Below are 20590 nucleotides of genomic sequence, written 5' to 3'. Positions count from 1 at the left end.
CTGCAGTGACCCTGTGGCCATCTGTCCTATAACTGGGGTCATCTGGGTATCTCTACCTTCATCTTCCCAGGTCCAGGAAATATTCTCATGATTACGTCCACCCTGCTGTCCCCTCAACACCTCCCTGGGTTCTTGCCTCCTCCCAGTCTGTTCCCTTTCTCACTGTTCCTGCCAAGTCCTCTGCCAGACAGAATGTGTGTCTCCTTGTGTAGTCCATGTTCTGTGCAGCGTGTCCTTCTGAGTCCCATGTTCTCAGTGAGCACTTGGTCCTTTTAGCCCTGCCCACCAGATTCATAGAAGACTTGAGAAGCCAAGAGGCCACAGAAGGCACTGTGGTCACGCTGAGGTGCCATCTGAGCAAGGCTGCCCCTGTGGAGTGGAGGAAGGGGTCTGAAAGCCTGAGAGATGGGGACAGATACAGCCTGAGGCAGGATGGGGCCACATGTGAGCTGCAGATCTGTGGCCTGGCCGTGGAAGATGCTGGAGAGTACTCATGCGTGTGTGGGCAGGAGAGGACCTCAGCCACGCTGAGTGTCAAGGGTAAAGATGATATTTGGCCACCTGGACCTCAGCCTTGGTGTCTCCATGTTGTCTCATTGCTATGTCTGATTGCACATGTGGCACAGCTCCTGTGGCCACCTGGTGGCCATCTGTCCTGTGCCTGCAGTCATTCTGCTTGCGGAAGAGATGCTTTTGTGTTCCAGTCCATCTCACTGCCCTTGCTGTCCCTCATGGAGCCTCCCCCCACTCACCATCTACACCTGCCACCTGTTTTCTGTGGTTGTTTTTAGTTCTTTGTGGGTGGTGCGTTCTGTGTACAAGCTTCTCCAGTTTCATGTTCTCAGTGACTTCTTGGTCTTTCCCAGCCCTGCCGGCCAGATTTATAGAAGGCTTGAGAAGCCAAGAGGCCGTGGAAGGTACCACAGCCACAATGCGGTGTGAGCTAAGCAAGAAGGCCCCTGTGGAGTGGAGGAAGGGGTCTGAGAGCCTAAGAGATGGGGACAGATACAGCCTGAGGCAGGATGGGGCTGTGTGTGAGCTGCAGATCCGTGACCTGACTGTGGGAGATACTGGAGAGTACTCGTGCATGTGTGGGCAGGAGAGGACTTCGGCCACCCTGAGCATCACGGGTAAACACCTCCTGTGGTCACATGATGATTTTGGACTTTCGTTCTTGCTTTCCTATCTACCCTGTCCCACTCCATCTCTCCCTGAGATTGCCTTTCTCATTTTTTCTGTAGTGCTCCATTTGTCCTGTCTGATCTCAGACACAACACTCTCTAGGGTCTTGGTGTCTGTAACTTACCCCTTATGCCCTCACACTGCTGGTCATCATGTTGGGACAGAACACGTTCTGTGTTCCCACTGTGTCCCCAGATATCCTTCCCTTTGTCAGCCACATTCCAGCTTCTGTGTGTGCTTAGCTAAATATTCTCTTGGACTGGGGTTCAGTGGATGTTCAGAGAGGACATGTGGGACACCCAGTGGGTCCTGTACCCTGCAGATGGGGACATGTTCCTAGTGTGACTCTGTGAAGCCCAATGGCTGCTATATCTTGAAGTCTCCAGAACATGGAGGACAGAACTCTGCCTGATCTTGAGAGGCCTGGCTATTTCCTGGTGTCTGTGGGACACACTGTGTATCAGAGGGACCATTCCAGGAGCCTTGGAAGAGCTAGGCTATGCTCCAAGGCCTGGTCTGAGGCACAAAGCCCTTTCCTGAGTTCTGGTCTGTAGGAACATGAGTACACTTGATTCTGTTCTGGGTGGTCTGACGTGAGTGCCTCTATGGGTCCTTTGGATATGTAGTCCTGCAGGGGACTGGACCAAGTGGGAAGCAAGCACTCAGAGTCAGGTCTTGAGCTATTTCTGACCTCCCCACAGCTCGCTTACCCTGAAGCCCAGCTAGACCTGTGTTCTCATCCCTCATCAACCCCCGGCCTACCCTGGGACTGTAGAGAAGCTTGTCCTCGCCCTGACTGGCTGCCTTAGGGCACTCAAGGGTGCGTCTTTAATTGGGTCTGTTAGCCTCTCTGTCCCCTCACAGCTCCACAGGTGGTGTTCCAGAAACCACTGCAGAACCTGAAAGTGGAAGAAGGTTCCACGGCCAGCCTGCAGTGTGAGCTGTCAGTCCCCAACGCTGCTGTGGTTTGGAGCAAGGGTGGCTTGGAGCTGCAGGCTGATGCACGCCGGGAGTCCCGGCAGCAGGGGTGTGCGGCAGAGCTGCTGCTTAGGGATGTGTGCCGTGAGGATGCGGGCGAGTACAGTTGCACCTGCGGCTCCCAGACCACAAGTGCCACACTCATGGTTACAGGTAGGTGTCCGAGGCTGGTCGACTCCAGTGTTTGGGGGCCGGCTGTTGGGGGTACAGTTTTCATGCTGACCCTCACAGTTGCAGCCCTGTCTCGTGGGTGGCAGCCAGGAGAACTCATTCGAATGGGTGGCCCCAAGGTCTGCCTCCCTCACCAGTAGCTGGGCGCCTGAGGTTCTCCTGAGCATCTCCTTCATTCTGCCCTTGTCAGAGACCCATTGTCATATGCCCGCCCTTTGTGGTAGCTTCTCTACTGTCCTGCCAGGTGACTCAAGTCTTCGTGTGTCCCCTGTCACTCTCCAAACCTGCCCCAGAGTTCTTCCTTCACACATCATAGCTTCAGTGCAGGGACTTTGTGACCTTAACTATTCCTGTCTCTGTGGTCCCTCAGGGTTATTTCTTCAGCTGTTCTCCCCTCCCTGGTAGCTTCATGGGCAGGTGCGGTAACTTCTGCCACCGCTGTATGCGGGTCCCCAGTTCCGCCCTGTGGATCCTGACCACGGGTCTCCTCTGGGGGGTTCCCTGACGGTAACACCTTTAACAACTCAGGGACCCACACTCATGCCGTCCCTGCAACCTTGCAGCTGCTCCCGTGCGGTTCCTCAGGGAGCTGCAGGCCCAGGAAGTGGATGAGGGGACCACTGCACACCTGCACTGTGAGCTGAGCCAGGCAGCTGCAAGCGTGGAGTGGCGCAAGGGCTGCCTGCAGCTGTTCCCTTGTGCCAAGTATCAGATGGTGCAGGAGGGCACCATGGCTGCGCTGCTGGTCCGGGAGGTGGAGCAGGAGGATGCCGGGGAATACATCTGCGATGCGGGCCACGCGCAGAGCATCGCCAGGCTCTCAGTTCGAGGTGAGCTGCCTGTAGCTGGTATGTACCCAGCCCCCTCCTGCTCTTTTAAGAGCAGGAGGCCTTGTTCAGTCCGAGTCGGGGAGATGGAGCCTGTGGCGCTAAGTATGTTTTGATGGCCCTCAGCCCCCAAGCCCAAGTTCAAGACTGGCCTGCAGAGCACAGAGCAGGAAGCAGGTGGCGTGGCCCAGCTGTGTTGTCAGCTGAGCGAGGCTGAGCCAGGGGCTCCAGTGCAGTGGCTCAAGGAGGGTGTAGAGCTGCGCGTCAGCCCCAAGTACGAGATGCGGCGCCAAGGGGCTATGTGCGAGCTGCTGATCCACGGGCTGGAGACCAAGGACACCGGAGAATATGCCTGTGTGGTGGGTGGCCAGAAGACCTTGGCCTCTCTCAGAGTCAAAGGTGAGTAGCTAGACCCCAGGAGGAGAGTTTGAGCCCTTCCGGCCACACCTAACCCCCTAGGGCTCTCCTGGGTCCAACTTATATTGAGGCCAGGACCTCCACATTTCTACCCCTCATTTCTAAACTACTTCCAGTTCTGATTCTGCAACTGAAGGGCCGTAGCAGCCAGGACAGACCTTAGCCCCGCAAAACAGCCCTGCCTCCTCTTCCCCAGCCAGCAGGTAGTATGGCATTGCTGGCCTTTGAAGCATTCTCTGTGCCCTTACTTATTCCTACAGAAGGTTTTGCTTCATGGTGACCTAGCCAGGACAGGGCTGCCAAAGGTATCAGGGCCAGACACAGGACTCCCCATTGTATGACCACTTTCTCTCTTGGCCTGTGGGGAGAGTGAGCGTTCCACCCTACAGCTCAGCTTCCATGCCTGTGAGCCCAGCAGGTGACAGAGAGCACCCTAGTGTCAGGGAAGGCTTTCAAGGAATTTGACTCGGGCTAGTAAAGAGCCTCTCTCCTCTGTCCCCTTCCTCCAGAGCCTGAGGTGACCATTGTGCGGGGACTGGTTGACATGGAGGTGCAGGCTGACGAGGATGTGGAGTTTACTTGCGAGGTGTCGCGAGCAGGAGCCACAGACATGCGGTGGCATCTCCAGGGTCTGCCACTGCAGAGCAATGAAGTCACAGAGGTGGCTGTTCTTGGAGATGGCCGTACCCACATGCTCCAGCTGAAGGGCGTGACACTGGAGGATGCTGGCACCGTCTCCTTCCACGTGGGCAACCAATCATCATCTGCTCAGCTCACGGTCCGAGGTATCTGGCTCCGGGGGGGGGGGGGTGGGGGCTGTCCTTCCCTCACCCGGGATGAGAATGTTCAGGCTCTGGCCATTTGGGGGAACATAGATAGGCATTCTTTGGTGGGGGGTGAGGTTCTGGTAGTTAGGAGAGCCTGTGTGCTGGTAATTCTACAGCTGTATCTGGCTGGTAGGCAGGTAGAGTGGGCTTCTCAGAAGCTCATATTGTCTTGGTGCTTAAGACCTACCCACTATCCCTCAGGACATTCTGAAGACTACTAGTCCAAGCCCAAGGTCGCCTCTAGATTCTCTGTGGGCCAGAGCCCAGGGTGTGCTATCTATGTAGATCTAGAGAAGGGGATTGGTGGCATGCCTCCATGGGTTTATATCTATGTAGATCTAGAGAAGGGGATTGGTGGCATGCCTCCATGGGTTTATATCTATGTAGATCTAGAGAAGGGGATTGGTGGCATGCTCCCATGGGTTTATTCTCAGGGACTGGAGTGAGGCATCATGGGACTTGTGGGATATGAGAGCTCTACCATTCAAGGGAGCGTTCCAGATGCAAAGGCTGATGCCCATGCTTCCTGTGTCTAGTTCCTGAGGTGACCATTCTGGAGCCCCTGCAAGATGTGCAGCTCAGCGAAGGCCAGGATGCCCATTTCCAGTGCCGACTGTCCAGGGCCTCAGGCCAGGAGGCCCGCTGGGCTTTGGGAGGGGTTCCCTTGCAGTCCAATGAGATGAATGACATCGCTGTGGAGCAGGGCACACTCTACCTGCTCACTCTGCATAAGGTGGGGTTCTGGTTCCTGCCTCTGCCTGCACAAAGATGCTTCTGAGTCCATTAGGGAAGATCCTCCTCCAGGGCATTGGGCAGGGGAGGTGACAAACCCCTATTGTGGGGTATGGGGAAGATGGATTGGCCCCTTTTGGTCAGGATGGGGTGCAAGGGCAAGCATCTTCCTCCTGCCTCCTCAGGTGACCCTGGAGGATACTGGAACCATCACTCTCCAAGTGGGCTCATGCTCCTCAGAAGCCCAGCTGAAGGTCACAGGTGGGCATCCCTATCCTACACCCCACCTGTGCCAGTGGATGTCTTTGTTTCCCAGCACTGTGGCTGTTCGTGGGGGATCAGGAGCTCAAGACTTCCAGCTGTGATTTTTGCGCTGGTGCTGTCAATTTTCCAGTGTGTGGTATCTCAGGCCAGAATGGATGCTGCCTCTTGGAAGAGCTAGAGAGTCTGACTAGCATGGGCTTGGGCCTTGAGTGGAGATGGGACCAGCTCTGTGGTTTAGGTCCTTTTGCACATACATATATGTCCATGTTGCACAAACATATATGTCCATGGTGATGTACATTTACTTACTCAACAGGCTCAGAGATGTATGTACAATCACATACCTGTGACACATATATATTTGGCCATGGTAAATGTGGCCCCAACATGCAGGCAGGACTTTAGGAACTTTCAGTTTAGAGTGTACCTTGTCCCTAGAATAAGTCCATCCTATGGAGCTTGGCTTTGAGCAACCTTTCCATGCTGCCTAGTCCTGGTTCTCAATGTGATGCCATTGCCCACCCCCATCATCTACCCACTTACTGATTTATCCTCTGCCATGCATGCATCCATCCATGTATAGCCACCATTTGTCACCCACCTAAGCCCAATCTTCATCAATCTTCCACTCATTCATGTTCCACATCACACTACCCATTTACCTAGTTACTCATGATTTGTCCATCCATCCATCCATCATCCATCTATCCATCACCCTTATACCACATGTACATTCATTATCTACTCATCATTCAACCATTCATCATCCACCTACCCACCATCCATCCATTCATCATCCACCTACCCACCATCCATCCATTCATCCCTCCACCTACCCACCATCCATCCATTCATCATCCACCTACCCACCATCCATCCATTCATCATCCACCTACCCACCATCCATCCATTCATCATCCACCTACCCACCATCCATCCATTCATCATCCACCTACCCACCATCCATCCATTCATCATCCACCTACCCACCATCCATCCATTCATCCACCCATCTATTCAAGCACCTGTTGGCCATCCAACCATCTATTCATCATTGGATGAGACCTCTGATCTCCTGCCCTTCATGTCTAGGGTTTCAGGATGGGTTACATATAGCTTTGTCATTATGGAGCCCTCAGTCTGCTGAGGGGAGCTAGATGTGGAGAATAGAGCATGTTCTGGAACTTTAGAGATTGTCAGGCATGGCCAATTCTATGGCCTGTGGGGCTGAGAAAGGCTGCCAAGTGCCAATGCACAACTTACAAGTTGATTGATGAAGAATATCACCGTTGTCTTGAGTAGGGGCAGGGCAGAAAGGGTCTGTGTTTACTAGGGGACAACATGGAGCTGCAGGCTGTGCCTCAGTCCTGCTTTAAGGCGAGATGATTCTATTCTGAAAGAGCTGGCTCATGTACAGCTTTGTTGTGGACAGGCTTGGGAACTGGTGCTGGAGGAGGTGTATCAGTGGGGAACGGTGTGAAAAGACTTCTAAAGTAGCACTTGGGGGTGATCCTCGGGGCTGCCCAGTCTTGCTGGGCACTGATGTCTCTACAAATAGTTCCTGACTCTTCTCAGCCCCATTCTGTGGTATAGAAGCAAATGCAACAGAAACACCTGGACTTTGTCAATTGCCCCCAAAAAGGCACCTGGTAGATGATCAGAGAGAAACACAGGCTAGGGGGTGGCATCCTCCTTACCTGGCCCCACGTAGCAAGTGTGGAAGATGCCACTGGTCTTTTCCTGTGTGTCCTAGGGTATTGGAAAGTCAGCTATGAAAACATTAATGCCCTGGAGTTCTTGGGCTATCCACCTCCTGTGGTTCCCCCAAGCATCCATTCAAAAGGTAGATGGGATGCAGGCAGAGCTCATCTGCATCCATGAGGCTCCTGAGCTTAGAGCTTGCTGTGGGGTGGAGGAGCAGTGTACCCAGCAGTTAAGGCCATGGAGTCCTAAGGGTGGCAGGATCTCAGTGGACATCTAGATAGACTGCCCCTGTCTGCTGCTATACCCTGAGGAATGGAAAGCTACTTTGGGGACTGAGTCCCATGCTCTTGGGGCAACAGGTCCTGGGGTGCCTCCTTCCTGCCCATACCAGGTTAGCGGAGGCCCCTATTATCAAGAAGAGCCCCAAATGTGGAGTTTATCCGTTGTTCCTTTTGAAAAAGATGCCAGATAGGTGTCATCGGCCTCCTGTGGATGGAGCTAGGAATGCTCTGAAGGGGTGTGGGATGCTCAGTGGCTCACATGCTTTTCATGGGCTCAGTGTGGATGGACTCAGTGCTTTTCTCTTTGATTAGTGTATGCTAACTGTCTGGGGTTGATTTCTGGACCTCTGGTCCAAGCTATTCTGGTCTGGATAGTACCCAATCCCGGAAGATTCCAGGTAGCCCATGCCAGTCAATTTCAAGATTGTTCTAGTAAATTCATTCACTTGGGACCCCAGTGGTAGGGAACAGCCGTTCCCCTCTGCATTCTGTACAACACAGGACACCTGACTAGGACAGTGGGCTCCCCACACACCAAGCAGTCCTCCAGCAGACACCAACCGGACGCAATATAACTGGATTCAATTCTGACATTACTCAAAGTTAGCATAGACTCATTGGTTATAGACTCAGTCCCACTAGACGCGCCCTTCAACAAAGTCAGTTGCAAGCCTAACCTTGCTAGCTAAGAGGATGTGAATGGGGCTCGCACTGCCCACCTGGGCTTGACCAGTTTGCTAGTACAGCTGAGTCAGGAAACAGATGCTGTCACTGGTTTGTCACACAGGACCCCACCCAGCAACAGTCCAAGACTAGCATCGTGTGGGGGGCAGTCGACAGGTACCTCTCCCGTTCTCCATATATCACTCTCCATCCCCTTGGCATCCAGGACCTTGAAATCTATCAGATTTGTTTACAGTTATCTCCAGCCTTACTGCTCTGCCTGAGGCTGGTGAGTTGGGCTGGACATTTGAACCCTCTGGTCACTTTGTCTTCCCGATGACCACCCCCTTCCTGAAGCTGGCACCTCATTAGCATAGCCTCTGATGTGATCAAAAGGTGTGTGCTATGCCTAAGAGCACTTACCACACTCAGGAAGTTCTGTGCTAGGAACTGGGACAAAGACCCGTTTGACTATCGGGTCACATTCCCACGCCAGTGCCTCTGAGTGCAGCCCCCTCCCCATAGACCCCAGGGAGCCCCAGCCCAGACTTCCTTCTCGCCCTCTTGCACAGAGGCAGCACTGTGCCTGGTACGTGGCTTGCAGAATGTGGATGTCTTCGCGGGGGAGGTGGCTACGTTCTCCTGTGAGGTGTCTCGTGCAGGTGGGCCGGAGGCCCGCTGGTGGTTGGATGGCACCCTGCTTCAGAACAGCCCTGACAGTGCCATCACTGTGCAAGAGGGGACTATTCACTCCCTCATGCTCTCGGGCCTGGGGGTGGCCGACTCAGGCACCATCACCTTCCGCACAGGGCCCCTGGTCTCCACAGCCAAGTTATTGGTCAAAGGTATTGGCCAGCGGGGACCTCCCCATGCTGGTGCTTCTGCCCTTGCTGTTCCCGCATGCTTCCTGCAGGATCCTGGGGAATTGAGGAGTGCCGGGTACTGACCCCAAGGGCCATAGGCAATTCTCTATGCCTATCATGTACCCAGGGCAGAGGAGGCCTTCCATTCACTTCCTGAGTGGGAGGTTAAGTCTCCTTGAACTCTTTAGTTGGAGACTGGCCTCCTGCACATTGGCTGTGTGGGACCTGCACACACTGACTCTTGTTAACCACCCTACTGGGTAGACATCCCAGCCAAAGGCTAGTTTTTTGAAGGGGGGCTTCCTGCACTCCTGATGGAGATGCCACAGCTTCCAGTTCTGGTTTGCTCCTGTGCACGCCTGCTTCTCTTCCTGTGGGCACCCTTCTGGGGAAGAGTTGGCTGGACAGGGAGGGCAGCAGATTGCCAGGGACTCCAAACAGCTTCTTCCTAATCTTTCACCCAGTGTCTTTGCCTAAGGCCTCCTGTAAGCCCTCATAGAACCAGATCCAGGATGAACGGTTATTGGTTGCATAGGATTTCAACAGGTGGGGATAGAATGGGACCCCAAGGGTGTCAGCAAGCATCCTTACACCCTTGGAGAGGGGAAAGATGGGCTGTAGCTGCAGAGTTGCAGGATCTGTGGTCCAGGTGTGTTTAAGATGGGACCTGTGTGTTCACTTTGGGCTAGAGGGGCCCAGCCTGGACAGACATCGTGACATTGTCAACTGCCTTGGGTGGAGTGAGGCATGTCTGGTGTGTAGGGCTCTTGGGCAGCCGTGATGGGTCCCCTTCCTGGCTACATGCCAGGCACCTGTTGCTAAGCCACTGCCCACCAAAGCTCCATGCTTACAGCCGCTGAAGCCACTAACATGGACAGCAGAAGGTGGGTGGGCCATGGTGCCACTGTCCAGGGGCTGATGCATGTCTGGCATGTTGGCCGACAGATCCCACAGTGGAGGTGGTGAGTGCCATGCAGGACCTGGTGGTGGAGGAGGGTGGCTCGGCCGAGCTCCTCTGCCAGTACTCGAGGCCCGTGCAGGCCGTGTGGAAGATGAACGAGCGGGAGGTGTGCGCAGATGGGAACCGTGTCATCATAGAGCAGGACTGGACCGTAGCCAGGCTGACCCTCAGGCCGGCCCTGCCCTGTGACAGCGGCATCTACTCTTGTGAGGCCGTAGGCACTCGAGTTGTGGCATTGCTTCAAGTGCAAGGTGAGGCCACCTGGCAGGCAGGCTGACAAGATCATGGTAGAAAGGCAGGCCATGGCCGCCAGCCTTGCAATGCAGGTGACCTATGCAGTGAGAACACCTATATGGGTGGTGACCCAGAGCTATAGCTGGGTTAAGACACAGTCTCGTGAGCTTGTGGCTTTTATGAGAAACAGTGGTTAAGATAACTGGAAAGAGGGGAGAAGGGAGGGCTACGGACTTGGGAGGTCTCCAGTTGATATAAATTGGAAGATAGCATCCCAGGCATCAGGACAGGTCGAGCAGTGCTGGTGGGGGACTTGGGAAAAGGGTGTGGGCTGCATCTTGAGGCTGCAGGCACCATTGTGGGAAAGGACACAGCTCTGCATCTCCAGTGGGCTTGAGTCTGGGCTCGTGAGGTTCTGGTCTGTGAACACCTATGAAGTTCTCATCTGTGAGACACAGGATGCCCCTCAGCCTCATGGAGACCACTGCCAACGTGAAGCCTCTGGAGAGGGTGATGGGATGGGTGGGGCTGGGCAACCACTCCTCCTCCAGTGGACCCTGAGTGCCACCCTCCGCAGTGGCTTCTGGGGTCCTGTTCTGTTTAGCCCTTTATATACTTTGGGGTGGGGTGGGGGAGTTCTTGCAAGAGACAGTAGTGAAGGATTGCCGGAGCTACACAACGCTGAACTCTGCTTTCTCCACAGCCAAGAACACAGTGGTGCATGGCCTGGAGAACGTGGATGCCCTGGAGGGCGGCGAAGCTCTGTTCGAGTGCCAGCTGTCCCAGCCTGAAGTGGCTGCCCACACCTGGCTCTTGGATGATGAGCCTGTGCACACCTCGGAAAATGTGGAGATGGTCTACTTTGAGAATGGGCTGCGGCACTTGCTGCTGCTCAAAAACCTGAAGCTGCAGGACAGCTGCCGAGTGACCTTCCTGGCAGGGGGTGTGGTCACATCTGCATTCCTCACCGTGAGAGGTGCCAACCTGAGGGAGGGCTTGCTTGGGTGGATGGGATGGTGCTTTTCCAGAGGAGGCTGAACTTCCAGCAGAGGTGGGAGTGAAGGGGGTTATGTATGAAGGTGGTATCCTCTGAGCTCTCTCTGTCAACGCCCGTGCAGGACGGGAGGGTGTTGGACTGTGCTGCGACCTTAGTGGAACCCAGTAGGTTGGAAGGACTGGGGTCTGGGATGGTGGGATCTGCCACTCTTAAGGGGTGGGGACACCATAGAAGGGAGACGTCTCCAAGAACCCTTCCAATAAAGACTCTACTTGCCTAGGAGAGTTGGTGGGTGTCAGATCTCCAGATGCTTCCCATAGGTGGCTGGACCTCCATGGTCTACAGGGATTTAGGGGCACTGGGCTGGGGAGTGGGACAGGAAATGGGGAGGCAAAAAGGAAGGTATCGCTGGACGGTGGTAGCACATACCTTTAACCCCAGCACTTGGGAGGCAGAGCCAGGTGGATCTCTGTGAGTTCGAGGCCAGCCTGGGCTACCAAGTAAGTTCCAGGAAAGGCGCAAAGCTACGCAGAGAAACCCTGTCTCGAAACCCTCCCTCCCCCCAAAAAAGGAAGGTATCCCCAAGACACCCTCCCACAGGACTTCCCTTAATCTCTGAGGACTCATCCACTAGAGGTCCTGGTGGGCTATCAGAACAGCGGGAGTGGGACTGTAGGTGAGGGTTGTTGGCCTTCTAGACTCCCCAACATGAGGCCTTCCTGGGCCAGGAGAATTAGGTAAGTCTGTCGGAGACACCTCCACCTTGAGGACTTGAGACTAGATGGAGGAAGGCTTTGTAAGGGCCAGGGGCCTTGCACTTCCCTTCTGCCCTGCACCCCCGCCCCCGCCACCAATGCTCATCCATCCTGCTCCCCCACAGGCTGGCGCTTGGAGGTCCTAGAGCCCCCACAAGATGCCTCTGTGAGAGCTGGTACGCAGGCCTCCTTCACGTGTACACTAAGTGAGGCAGTGCCTGTGGGCGAGGCTACGTGGTACATCAACGGGGCTGCCATCCAGCCTGACGATACTGACTGGACAGTCACCGCAGATGGCAGCCACCATGCCCTGACGCTGAGCAACGCCCAGCCCCAACACACAGGAGAGGTCACATTTGCAGCGCGTGATGCCGTGGCCTCTGCACGCCTCTCTGTGTTGGGTGAGTGGGTGGCAGAGGCCCCTCCCCTACAGTCTGTGTCTGGGTCACCATCACCCCCCACACCCGCGCCTCCACTTTGACTCAGATGGGTGACCATTCAGAGCTGGCTTCTGTGCAGTTCCACTAGACCCTAAGAGCCTGAGGATGGTCCGAGGCTAGAGTCCCTTGAGAGCATACTCTGTCCTCTTCTCTTTGCCTAGTGCACATCTAAGCCCAGCTCTTGGTCCTCCAGTCCCAATGCCTGACCTTAGTGGTGGGTACCAAGATGAGCAAACGCAGGCCCATGGAGGCTTCAGCAGCATCCCTTGCTCCCCATAACAGTCTGGACCACTGGCTTCAGGGTCCAACAGGACTCATAAGGGAGTCTACCCCGAAGTGTATGCCATGTCCAGTATTGGACCTCAGTGACGTCTGGAAGGACTTCAGGACCCAGTGTGTGTGCTAATCTCCCCTCGTCCATGCAGCCCTCCCTGACCCCCCTGAAGATGCTGAGGTGGTGGGTCGTAGTGGCCGTTCCGTGACCCTATCCTGGGTGGCTCCCATGAGTGATGGTGGCGGCGGTCTTTGTGGTTATCGTGTGGAGATGAAGGAGGCATCCACCGGCCAGTGGCAGTTGTGCCATGAGCTGGTACCTGGGCCAGAGTGTGTGGTGGACGGCCTGGTCCCTGGGGAGACCTATCGCTTCCGAGTGGCAGCTGTAGGTCCAGCAGGTGCTGGGGAGCCTGTCCATCTGCCCCAGATGGTCAAGCTAGGTGAGTTACTGCTCTCAGTCCATGGCAGTGCCCGGCTGAACAAGGGAGGGAGGGAGCTCTATAGGGTTGGGCAATGACCCTGGGATCCATCATGGCTGATGCGGCTTATCCTCTGTGGACACTGTTTTTCAGCAGAGCCAACGGAACCTGAACCAGTCCCAGCCCCAACCCCAGCTCCAGCCCCAGCCAAAGCCCCAACCCCAACCCCAACCCCAGCCAAAGCCCCAACCCCAGCCAAAGTCCCAATCTCAGCCCCTACCCCAGCCCCAACCCAGCCCCCAGCCCCGGAGACACGGCAGGCAATAGTTGGTGAGGATGTGTGTCTGGAGTTGGAAGTGGCAGCTGAGGCTGGTGAGGTCGTCTGGCACAAGGGAACAGAGCGCATCCAGCCCGGCGGACACTTTGAGGTCCTCTCTCAGGGTCAGCGGCAGGTGCTGGTGATCAAGGGCTTTAGGACGGAAGACCAAGGGGAGTACCGCTGTTGTCCCGCCCGGGGCCCGCCCTCCTCAGGGGCTGCCACTTTTAATGGTGAGTCTGGGCTCTGGAGTCGGATGCTGTGGGAGTGGGGAGGGGTTGATTTGGCTTTTCTTCTTGATGTGCTCTGGCCACAAGGCTGAGAGCCCTTTCTAAGACGCCATGTGACGGGCAGAGAAACCAAGGCTTGGCCAGGTGAGGCAGGTCTCAAGTGACTGAACTGTGCTGTAGGTCAGCCTCCTGTTCCCGAGTAGGACTGGTGTGGATTTCTTAAGCCCTGGGACCCCTGCCCACAGGAGTTCTGAGACCTCTTCTGAAGCCACTTGTACTTTGAGCATGTCCTCCTCTCCACCCACGCTGCCTTCCAAGGCCCCCCCCCACTGAATACTGTCTGCACCGTGACCCCCGCCCCCCACTGAATACTATCTGCACTGTGACACCGCCCCCAGCAGCATCCTCTGCACTCTTAGCACCCCCAGACGCTTTGACCCTCTCCCGCTCTTAATCCTCTCCTGCTTCCCTGTGCCTGAGGTCCTACCCACACTGAGTCTCATGCCCCTTGTCCCACGCTCCCAGACCTCCCCATTGTGTTGAGCCCATCCCTTAACTCAGCCCTCCTGCCCAGAGCCCCTCTGTGCTCTGAGTACCTCCTCCATCCACTGTATTTGGAGTCACGTGCTACACTGGGGTCTCCTCCTCTTGCTTTCTGAGCCTGCCATGGTGTCAGCACATCCTCTCTGTGCAGTGCTAATGTCCCTGTAAACCTGGGCTCCTGTACTAGCAGCAGGGCTGAACAGGTGGAAATACACCTAATTTCATTTTCCTGAGCTATTTTCTGTTCTGGTTGAGTTACCGTGTGCCCCTGGCAGGAGGTAGACTGGAGGGGGATGAAAATGAGGGTGGGAAGCTGAGGCTTGGAGCATCTCGGAACAGATAAAGGTTCCTGGTGCAAGACAGAGAGCAGAGGTCCAGGAGACCACAGCCAGGTCATACCCCAGCCAGCAGCAAAGGCTGGCATGGAGTTGCATCTCTGTCTGACCTCACCCACTGACTGCTCTGTTGCCCTCCTTAGTGGTGATGACCTCAGGCTCTGGGGATGAGGTCCCCTCGCAGCCCAGCCTGCCTCCTGAGGCAGCCCAGGAGGGTGACCTGCATCTGCTCTGGGAGGCCCTTGCCCGGAAGCGCCGCATGAGTCGGGAGCCCACTCTGGACTCCATCAGTGAGCTGCCCGAGGAAGACAGCCGTGTGCAACATCTGCGGCAGGAGGCAGAAGAGACAGCCCCTGACCTCTCTGAGGGTTACTCTACGGCTGATGAGCTAGCACGCACAGGAGAGGCTGACCTCTCACACACCAGCTCTGACGACGAGTCCCGGGCTGGCACCCCTTCCCTAGTTACCTACCTCAAGAAGGCCGGGGGTCCTGGGATCTCACCCCTGGCCAGCAAGGTGAACCTCCTAATTGGCCTGCAAGGAGAGGGCTGGTGGGGTGTGTGTGTCTCAGATCTTCAACATCCACTTCTATGCTTTAGTCCCGTAACTTACCTATCCATCCATCTCAATACCACCTACCCATATGTGCATAATCGTACCATCCAACATCCACTGACTCATGTACCATTCACTCTCCACCTATCCTTGCATCTACCCATCTGCTCATCTCTTCATTGTCTACTCCCCATCATTCCATTTGTATATCACTCTCTCCCCCTTCCAACCATCCTTCTGTCCATCTGTCCGTCCATCTGCCTGTTTGTCCATTATTTGTAATTCAGCCACTCATCTGCCCACCATCCGTCACTCCTGCACCTGTCGAATTGTTTGGCCACGTATCCACCAACCTGTCTCCACCCACCTGCCCACTAATCTACCATCCATACCTCCTGTACGGATTTTCCAGTTTATCCATTCAGTTTCCCATCTGTGTACCCAGTCACCCTTCATTGTCCACTCACCCAGCATCCACTTGTTCCTTCACTCATCCATTGATTCATTATCCTCTCACTCACCATTCATTTGCTCATTATTCCTGTATTTGCTCACCTGTTCATTTATTTTTCTGCTCACTTATGTATCCGCCATCTACCCAACTATCCCTCCCTCCCTCCATCCATCCTTCCACTACCCATTCAACCACACAGCCACCTGCCTGCCTATTTTTTTCTTGCATTTTCCATACACCTCCTCACCTACTAAACAATTACAACTTTTTCCCGAAGAGATGGGCCTGGCCTATCTGGTGTTCCCCAAAATGCTGTTGGTCCCCATCTGGGTCACTGCATACTGTGATTTCTAGGATGAGCATTTGCTTTGGGAAGCAGAAGTAGCAGGGTTTCAGCAAGCACCTGGGCAGCCACTAAGCCGGAGGCAGATGGAGTGCTGGAGTGGGACTGGGCCTGGAGTGTTATTGGTCTTAATTTCCCAGCCTTGCTCTGACCTCACATCCTGTGTCCACAGCATGGGGCCCAGGTGGCCACCTCTGTGAAGCCAGAAAAGCAGCAGGAGCAAGTAGTGTCCATGTGCCCACCGGCGGGAGACTTGAGTGCAGCTGACCTGAAGGATCCATCTCTGGACAAGGCAGCGGTGAAGATCCAGGCTGCCTTTAAGGGCTACAAAGTGCGGAAGGAGATAAAGCAGCAGGAAGGGCCTGTGTTCTCCCGGACATTTGGGGACACAGAGGCACAGGCTGGGGATGTGCTGCGGCTGGAGTGCGTGGTGGCCAGCAAGGCTGATATGCGGGCCTGCTGGCTGAAGGATGGCATAGAGTTGACGGACGGGCGGCACTATCACATAGACCAGCTCAAGGACGGTACCTGCTCTCTGCTGGTCACTGGCTTGGGCCCCACTGACACTGGCCGTTACACTTGTCAGGTGAGCACCAAGTTTGGCCGTGTGAGCCACAGTGCCTGTGTGGTGGTCAGTGGGACAGAGAGTGAGGCTGAGAGCTCCTCTGGAGGTGAGCTGGACGACGCCTTCCGCCGGGCGGCGCGGAGGCTGCACAGGCTCTTCCGCACCAAGAGCCCAGCTGAGCTTTCAGAGGAGGAGCTCTTCCTCAGCGCCGACGAAGGCCCTGCGGAGCCAGAGGAGCCTGCAGACTGGCAGACGTACCGAGAGGACGAGGACGTTGTGTGCATCCGCTTTGAGGCACTTGAGGAGGCCCGCCGAGCAGTCACCTGCTTCCGCGACATGTTTGCCACCATGGGCATCGGGGTGGAGATCAGCCTGGGGGAGCAGGGACCCCGGGGCGTGGAGATGCGCATTGGCAAGGTGGCTCCCACTGTCACCCCGGCGCCGCTAGCAAAGACACCCGGCCCGCAGACTTCAGATGCTGGTGAGTCCATGGGCTACAGCAGCCTGGCGTGGGCATGGGGGAGCTTGGTCTGAGGTAGGGCAGAGGGAGAAGAGGATGGAGGATGACCGAGGCAGAACCAGAAGGGAGCTCTGGCTGGTTGTCCCCCAGCCTGAAGGGGTGGAGGGGAGCGTGGCAAAGCCCTGACTTTGAGGTTAAACAGTGGGTGTGAACCTCGGCTTTGTCTTTCGCTAGCAGTGCGTGCTGAGCTCCGTTCCTTATGGTAGTTTTCATGTCAGCTACTGGAAGTAAGACAACCTTACTGCTCGCTCGAGTCTCTCCTGGGCCACCAGGAGGTTATCATGAAGGACCCTCAGGCTGTGTCTTGAGACTTCTCCCCAGTTTGGGGTACCTGGGGTTTAAACTTCCAGCCTGTGCATCCTTTTCTGTCGGTCCTTTCCAGTTCTGCACTCAACTGCCTCATTGGGAACCACGAGAGAATTCTTAGAGAATGCTTGAAAGAGAGAAGCTCAGGGTGTCTAGTTGTGGAGTTTGGGAAACCCCATATAGGAAAGGCTACGGTGTCACACCACCCTCTGGTGGCAACCTGCATGTACGTGGTATCTGGGTACGATGGGCATCCCAGGTTAACGTTGTGCCCTCTACCTGCCTGTGCCAGCCCCAGTGTTCCTGACTGAGCTGCAGAACCAAGAAGTGCAGGATGGCTACCCCATGAGCTTCAACTGCGTGGTGACGGGCCAGCCTGTGCCCAGTGTGCGCTGGTTCAAGGACGGGAAGCTGCTGGAGGAGGATGACCATTACATGATCAATGAGGACCAACAGGGCGGCCACCAGCTCATCATCACGGCAGTGGTGCCAGCAGACATGGGTGTCTACCGCTGCCTGGCGGAGAACAGTGTGGGAGTCTCCTCCACCAAGGCGGAGCTTCGTGTGGAGCGTGAGTGCTGGCCTGAGCTGGGTGTCTCCAGGGTGGCCTGGGTGTGATCTGACCACCTCCCTACTCTACCTCCTAATACCAATACCACACTGATGATTTTTGTTTTACATTGTGTGTGTGTGTGTGTGTGTGTGTGTGTGTGTGTGTGTGTGTGTGTGCCATGACACTTGTATGGCTTTCAGAGGACAATTTGTCCAAGGATTGGACTCAGGTCACTAGGTTTGGTGGCAAGCACCTTTACCTGCTGAGCCATCTGGCCATCCCAAGATTAATGTTTTAACACGTGTATTTGTGGGACACAAACATTGTATGTGTGACGGCATACAGCAGAGAGATCTAGTCTCTCTTGCTATATCCTGGTGGGTAGTCCTCAGCTGTTGGTTTCGAGGCCAGTATCTCTTTAACCCCTTGTGGTCCTGTAAGATGGAACTGGAAGTGATTGCCTGAGCTGCTGTAATTCATGAAGACGGCAAATTGTGTGACACCTGTAGTTTGTTGGGCCAAAGAGGCCTGCGGTTAGTTATAGCCTGGAAGTGTTGCCCGGTCATGGGCTGGGGGCAGGGAGGGTGCATGAAGCTGTTGCCCTTCTCCATGCTGAGTGCAGGTAGCTCCCCTCAAGGCTGCATGGTCAGAGCCTCATAGGGCCAAGGTGGTGGCCTAGTGCATGTGTTTTAGGCCTTGTCCCTGAATCACCCTTTCCTCTCCAGTGACCAGCACAGATTATGATACTGCAGCAGACGCTACTGAGACCTCATCATACTTCAGCGCCCAGGGATACCTGTCCAGGTGGGGTCCCTCAGAGATGGAAAGGTCCAGTGACTGACTACCCCAGGGGCTCTGAGGAGGCAACTATGCCCTGCTACCTGGGACAGGGGGGTTAGGGTACTTGGGTTGACAAGACAAATCTCGGGGACTTCCACCAGGCCCCGGTAGCTTTGCTTCCTCTGTCTCTCAGTTCAGGAAACTTCAGTATCCCTCCATGGCTGACCTCACTCCCGTGGCCCTCCTGCCTTGAACGTTCTTAACTTGTTGCTTTATGGGCGTTCCCTTGTTTGTCCTTCCTGGCAGCCGGGAGCAAGAGGGAACTGAGTCAGATGAGGGACAGCTTCCCCAGGTGCTGGAGGAGCTGAAAGACCTCCAGGTGGCCCCTGGCACACGCCTGGCCAAATTCCAGCTCAAGGTGAAAGGTAAGGAGCTGGTGAGGAAGCATCACTGCCTCACTGAACAGAGGCCAAGTCCTACCAGCCACAGTCAGGAGGGGACCCCAGCCAGCAGTGTTTGGGTAGGGTATGGGTGAGTCCTTTCTGGATAAGGAGGCCAGCACCCTTTGGTCTCTGAGGCACCTCTGCTCTGGGTCTGCTGTCATCACTGACCACCTGCCTTTGTGTCCTCAGGCTATCCAGCCCCCAGACTGTACTGGTTCAAAGATGGCCAGCCCCTGACCACATCTGCCCACATCCGCATGACTGACAAGAAGACCCTGCATACCCTGGAAATTGTCTCAGTCACCCCTGAGGACAGCGGCCAGTATGCAGCCTACATCAGCAATGCCGTGGGTGCTGCTTATTCATCGGCCCGGCTGCTGGTCCGAGGTGGGTGCCCTGCAAGGCTGGCCAGAACTGACTGGCAAGCCCTGTCAGACTTGAGGCCAAGGCTCTGTGGTCACTGCTCCAGTGAGCAGAGACTCAGGTAGCTGGAGGTCAGCCCTTCAGGGAACAGGTGACCATGGTGGCCTGGAGGCTCCTTCTTCCTGAACATGGGAAGCGAATTGCAAACTTGAACCAAACCTACCTTGCTATGAGGGACCCAGTGCTTCCTGTGGCCTCTTCTGTCAGAGCTTGGAAGATGTGGTTCCCTAAGCTGCTGGGTCGTGCACATGCCCATGCATTTGGTTGCAGCTCGAGGCCACAGGTCTGGGGAGGCTGGGGGTAACAAGAATGGGTAGCAGTATGTCATCTGTCAGGCAGGTCTGTGTGGCTTGTGGCCATCCTCACGCTGAGTGGTGAGTTCTGTAGCTCTCTGACTGAGGTTTTAAGAGGTTTGGGTGTCTTTGCCCTGGCAGTGGGGCTACCAGAACAGAGCACCTATGAGTGCTGAGTGTCTGACTCTCTCTTTGTTTTCAGGTCCCAGTGAACCAGAAGAGAAGCCAGCACCAGGTGAGATAGCCCCAGATGGGCATGAGTGGGTGGCAGACCATGGGCAGGAAGCCAGAATGGATGGACCTGGGGTTGGCTGCCATGGAAGTGTGGATGGCCAGTGGACATAGGTTTCAGGGGATCCTCTGGGATTAGGACACTAGGGTGGGCTGTTTTTGACGTCAGGGGGTCCCTGAGGGTTGGCTGTATCGTTCCAGATGTGCACGAGCGGCTGGTGCCACCCCGGATCCTAGAGAAGTTCACCCCCAAGAAAGTGAAGAGGGGTTCCAGCATCACCTTTTCAGTGAAGGTGGAAGGTGAGGAGACTCTCACGGAGAGGCTGACGGCCACACACAATACTCTGGACCTGGGGGAGGGTTCCTGGTGGCGTTCTGTCTCTGTCAGGGGTGGACTCACTGCCCTCTGTACCTTAGGACACCCAGCCCCCACTGTGCATTGGCTCAAGGAGGAGGCAGAGAAGGGAGTGCTGTGGATTGGCCCTGATAGCCCTGGCTACACCATGGCCAGCTCTGGCAAGCAGCATAGCCTGGTCCTGCTGGATGTGGGCCGACAGCACCAGGGCACCTACACATGCATCACCACCAACGCTGCTGGCCAGGCGCTCTGCTCTGCCAGCCTGCACGTCTCTGGCTGTGAGTGAAGGATCGGGGGGGGGGGGGGGGGGGGGGGTAAGGCAGGTCCATGTGAACAGGAGGGCAACTGAGCAG

General features: G+C 55.6%; 1 protein-coding gene across 1 annotated transcript in view; it reads left to right on the top strand.

Moving 5' to 3' along the window:
* Obscn (obscurin, cytoskeletal calmodulin and titin-interacting RhoGEF) overlaps window positions 1-20590 on the top strand; it is a 141463-nt gene that overhangs the window by 80657 nt on the left and 40216 nt on the right. Inside the window, 19 exon segments of the mRNA XM_036198419.1 lie at window positions 277-540; window positions 2047-2313; window positions 2895-3161; window positions 3285-3557; window positions 4085-4360; window positions 4939-5135; window positions 5320-5395; window positions 10808-11080; window positions 12722-13009; window positions 13250-13537; window positions 14556-14929; window positions 15938-16811; window positions 17449-17727; window positions 18435-18513; window positions 18796-18914; window positions 19122-19319; window positions 19851-19883; window positions 20081-20179; window positions 20297-20515. Coding sequence (XP_036054312.1) covers window positions 277-540; window positions 2047-2313; window positions 2895-3161; window positions 3285-3557; window positions 4085-4360; window positions 4939-5135; window positions 5320-5395; window positions 10808-11080; window positions 12722-13009; window positions 13250-13537; window positions 14556-14929; window positions 15938-16811; window positions 17449-17727; window positions 18435-18513; window positions 18796-18914; window positions 19122-19319; window positions 19851-19883; window positions 20081-20179; window positions 20297-20515 — 4743 coding nt within the window.

Source organism: Onychomys torridus, chromosome 8 (genome assembly GCF_903995425.1).
Source record: "Onychomys torridus chromosome 8, mOncTor1.1, whole genome shotgun sequence".
Taxonomy (NCBI): domain Eukaryota; kingdom Metazoa; phylum Chordata; class Mammalia; order Rodentia; family Cricetidae; genus Onychomys; species Onychomys torridus.
This window is presented reverse-complemented; position numbering and strand designations above follow the sequence as displayed.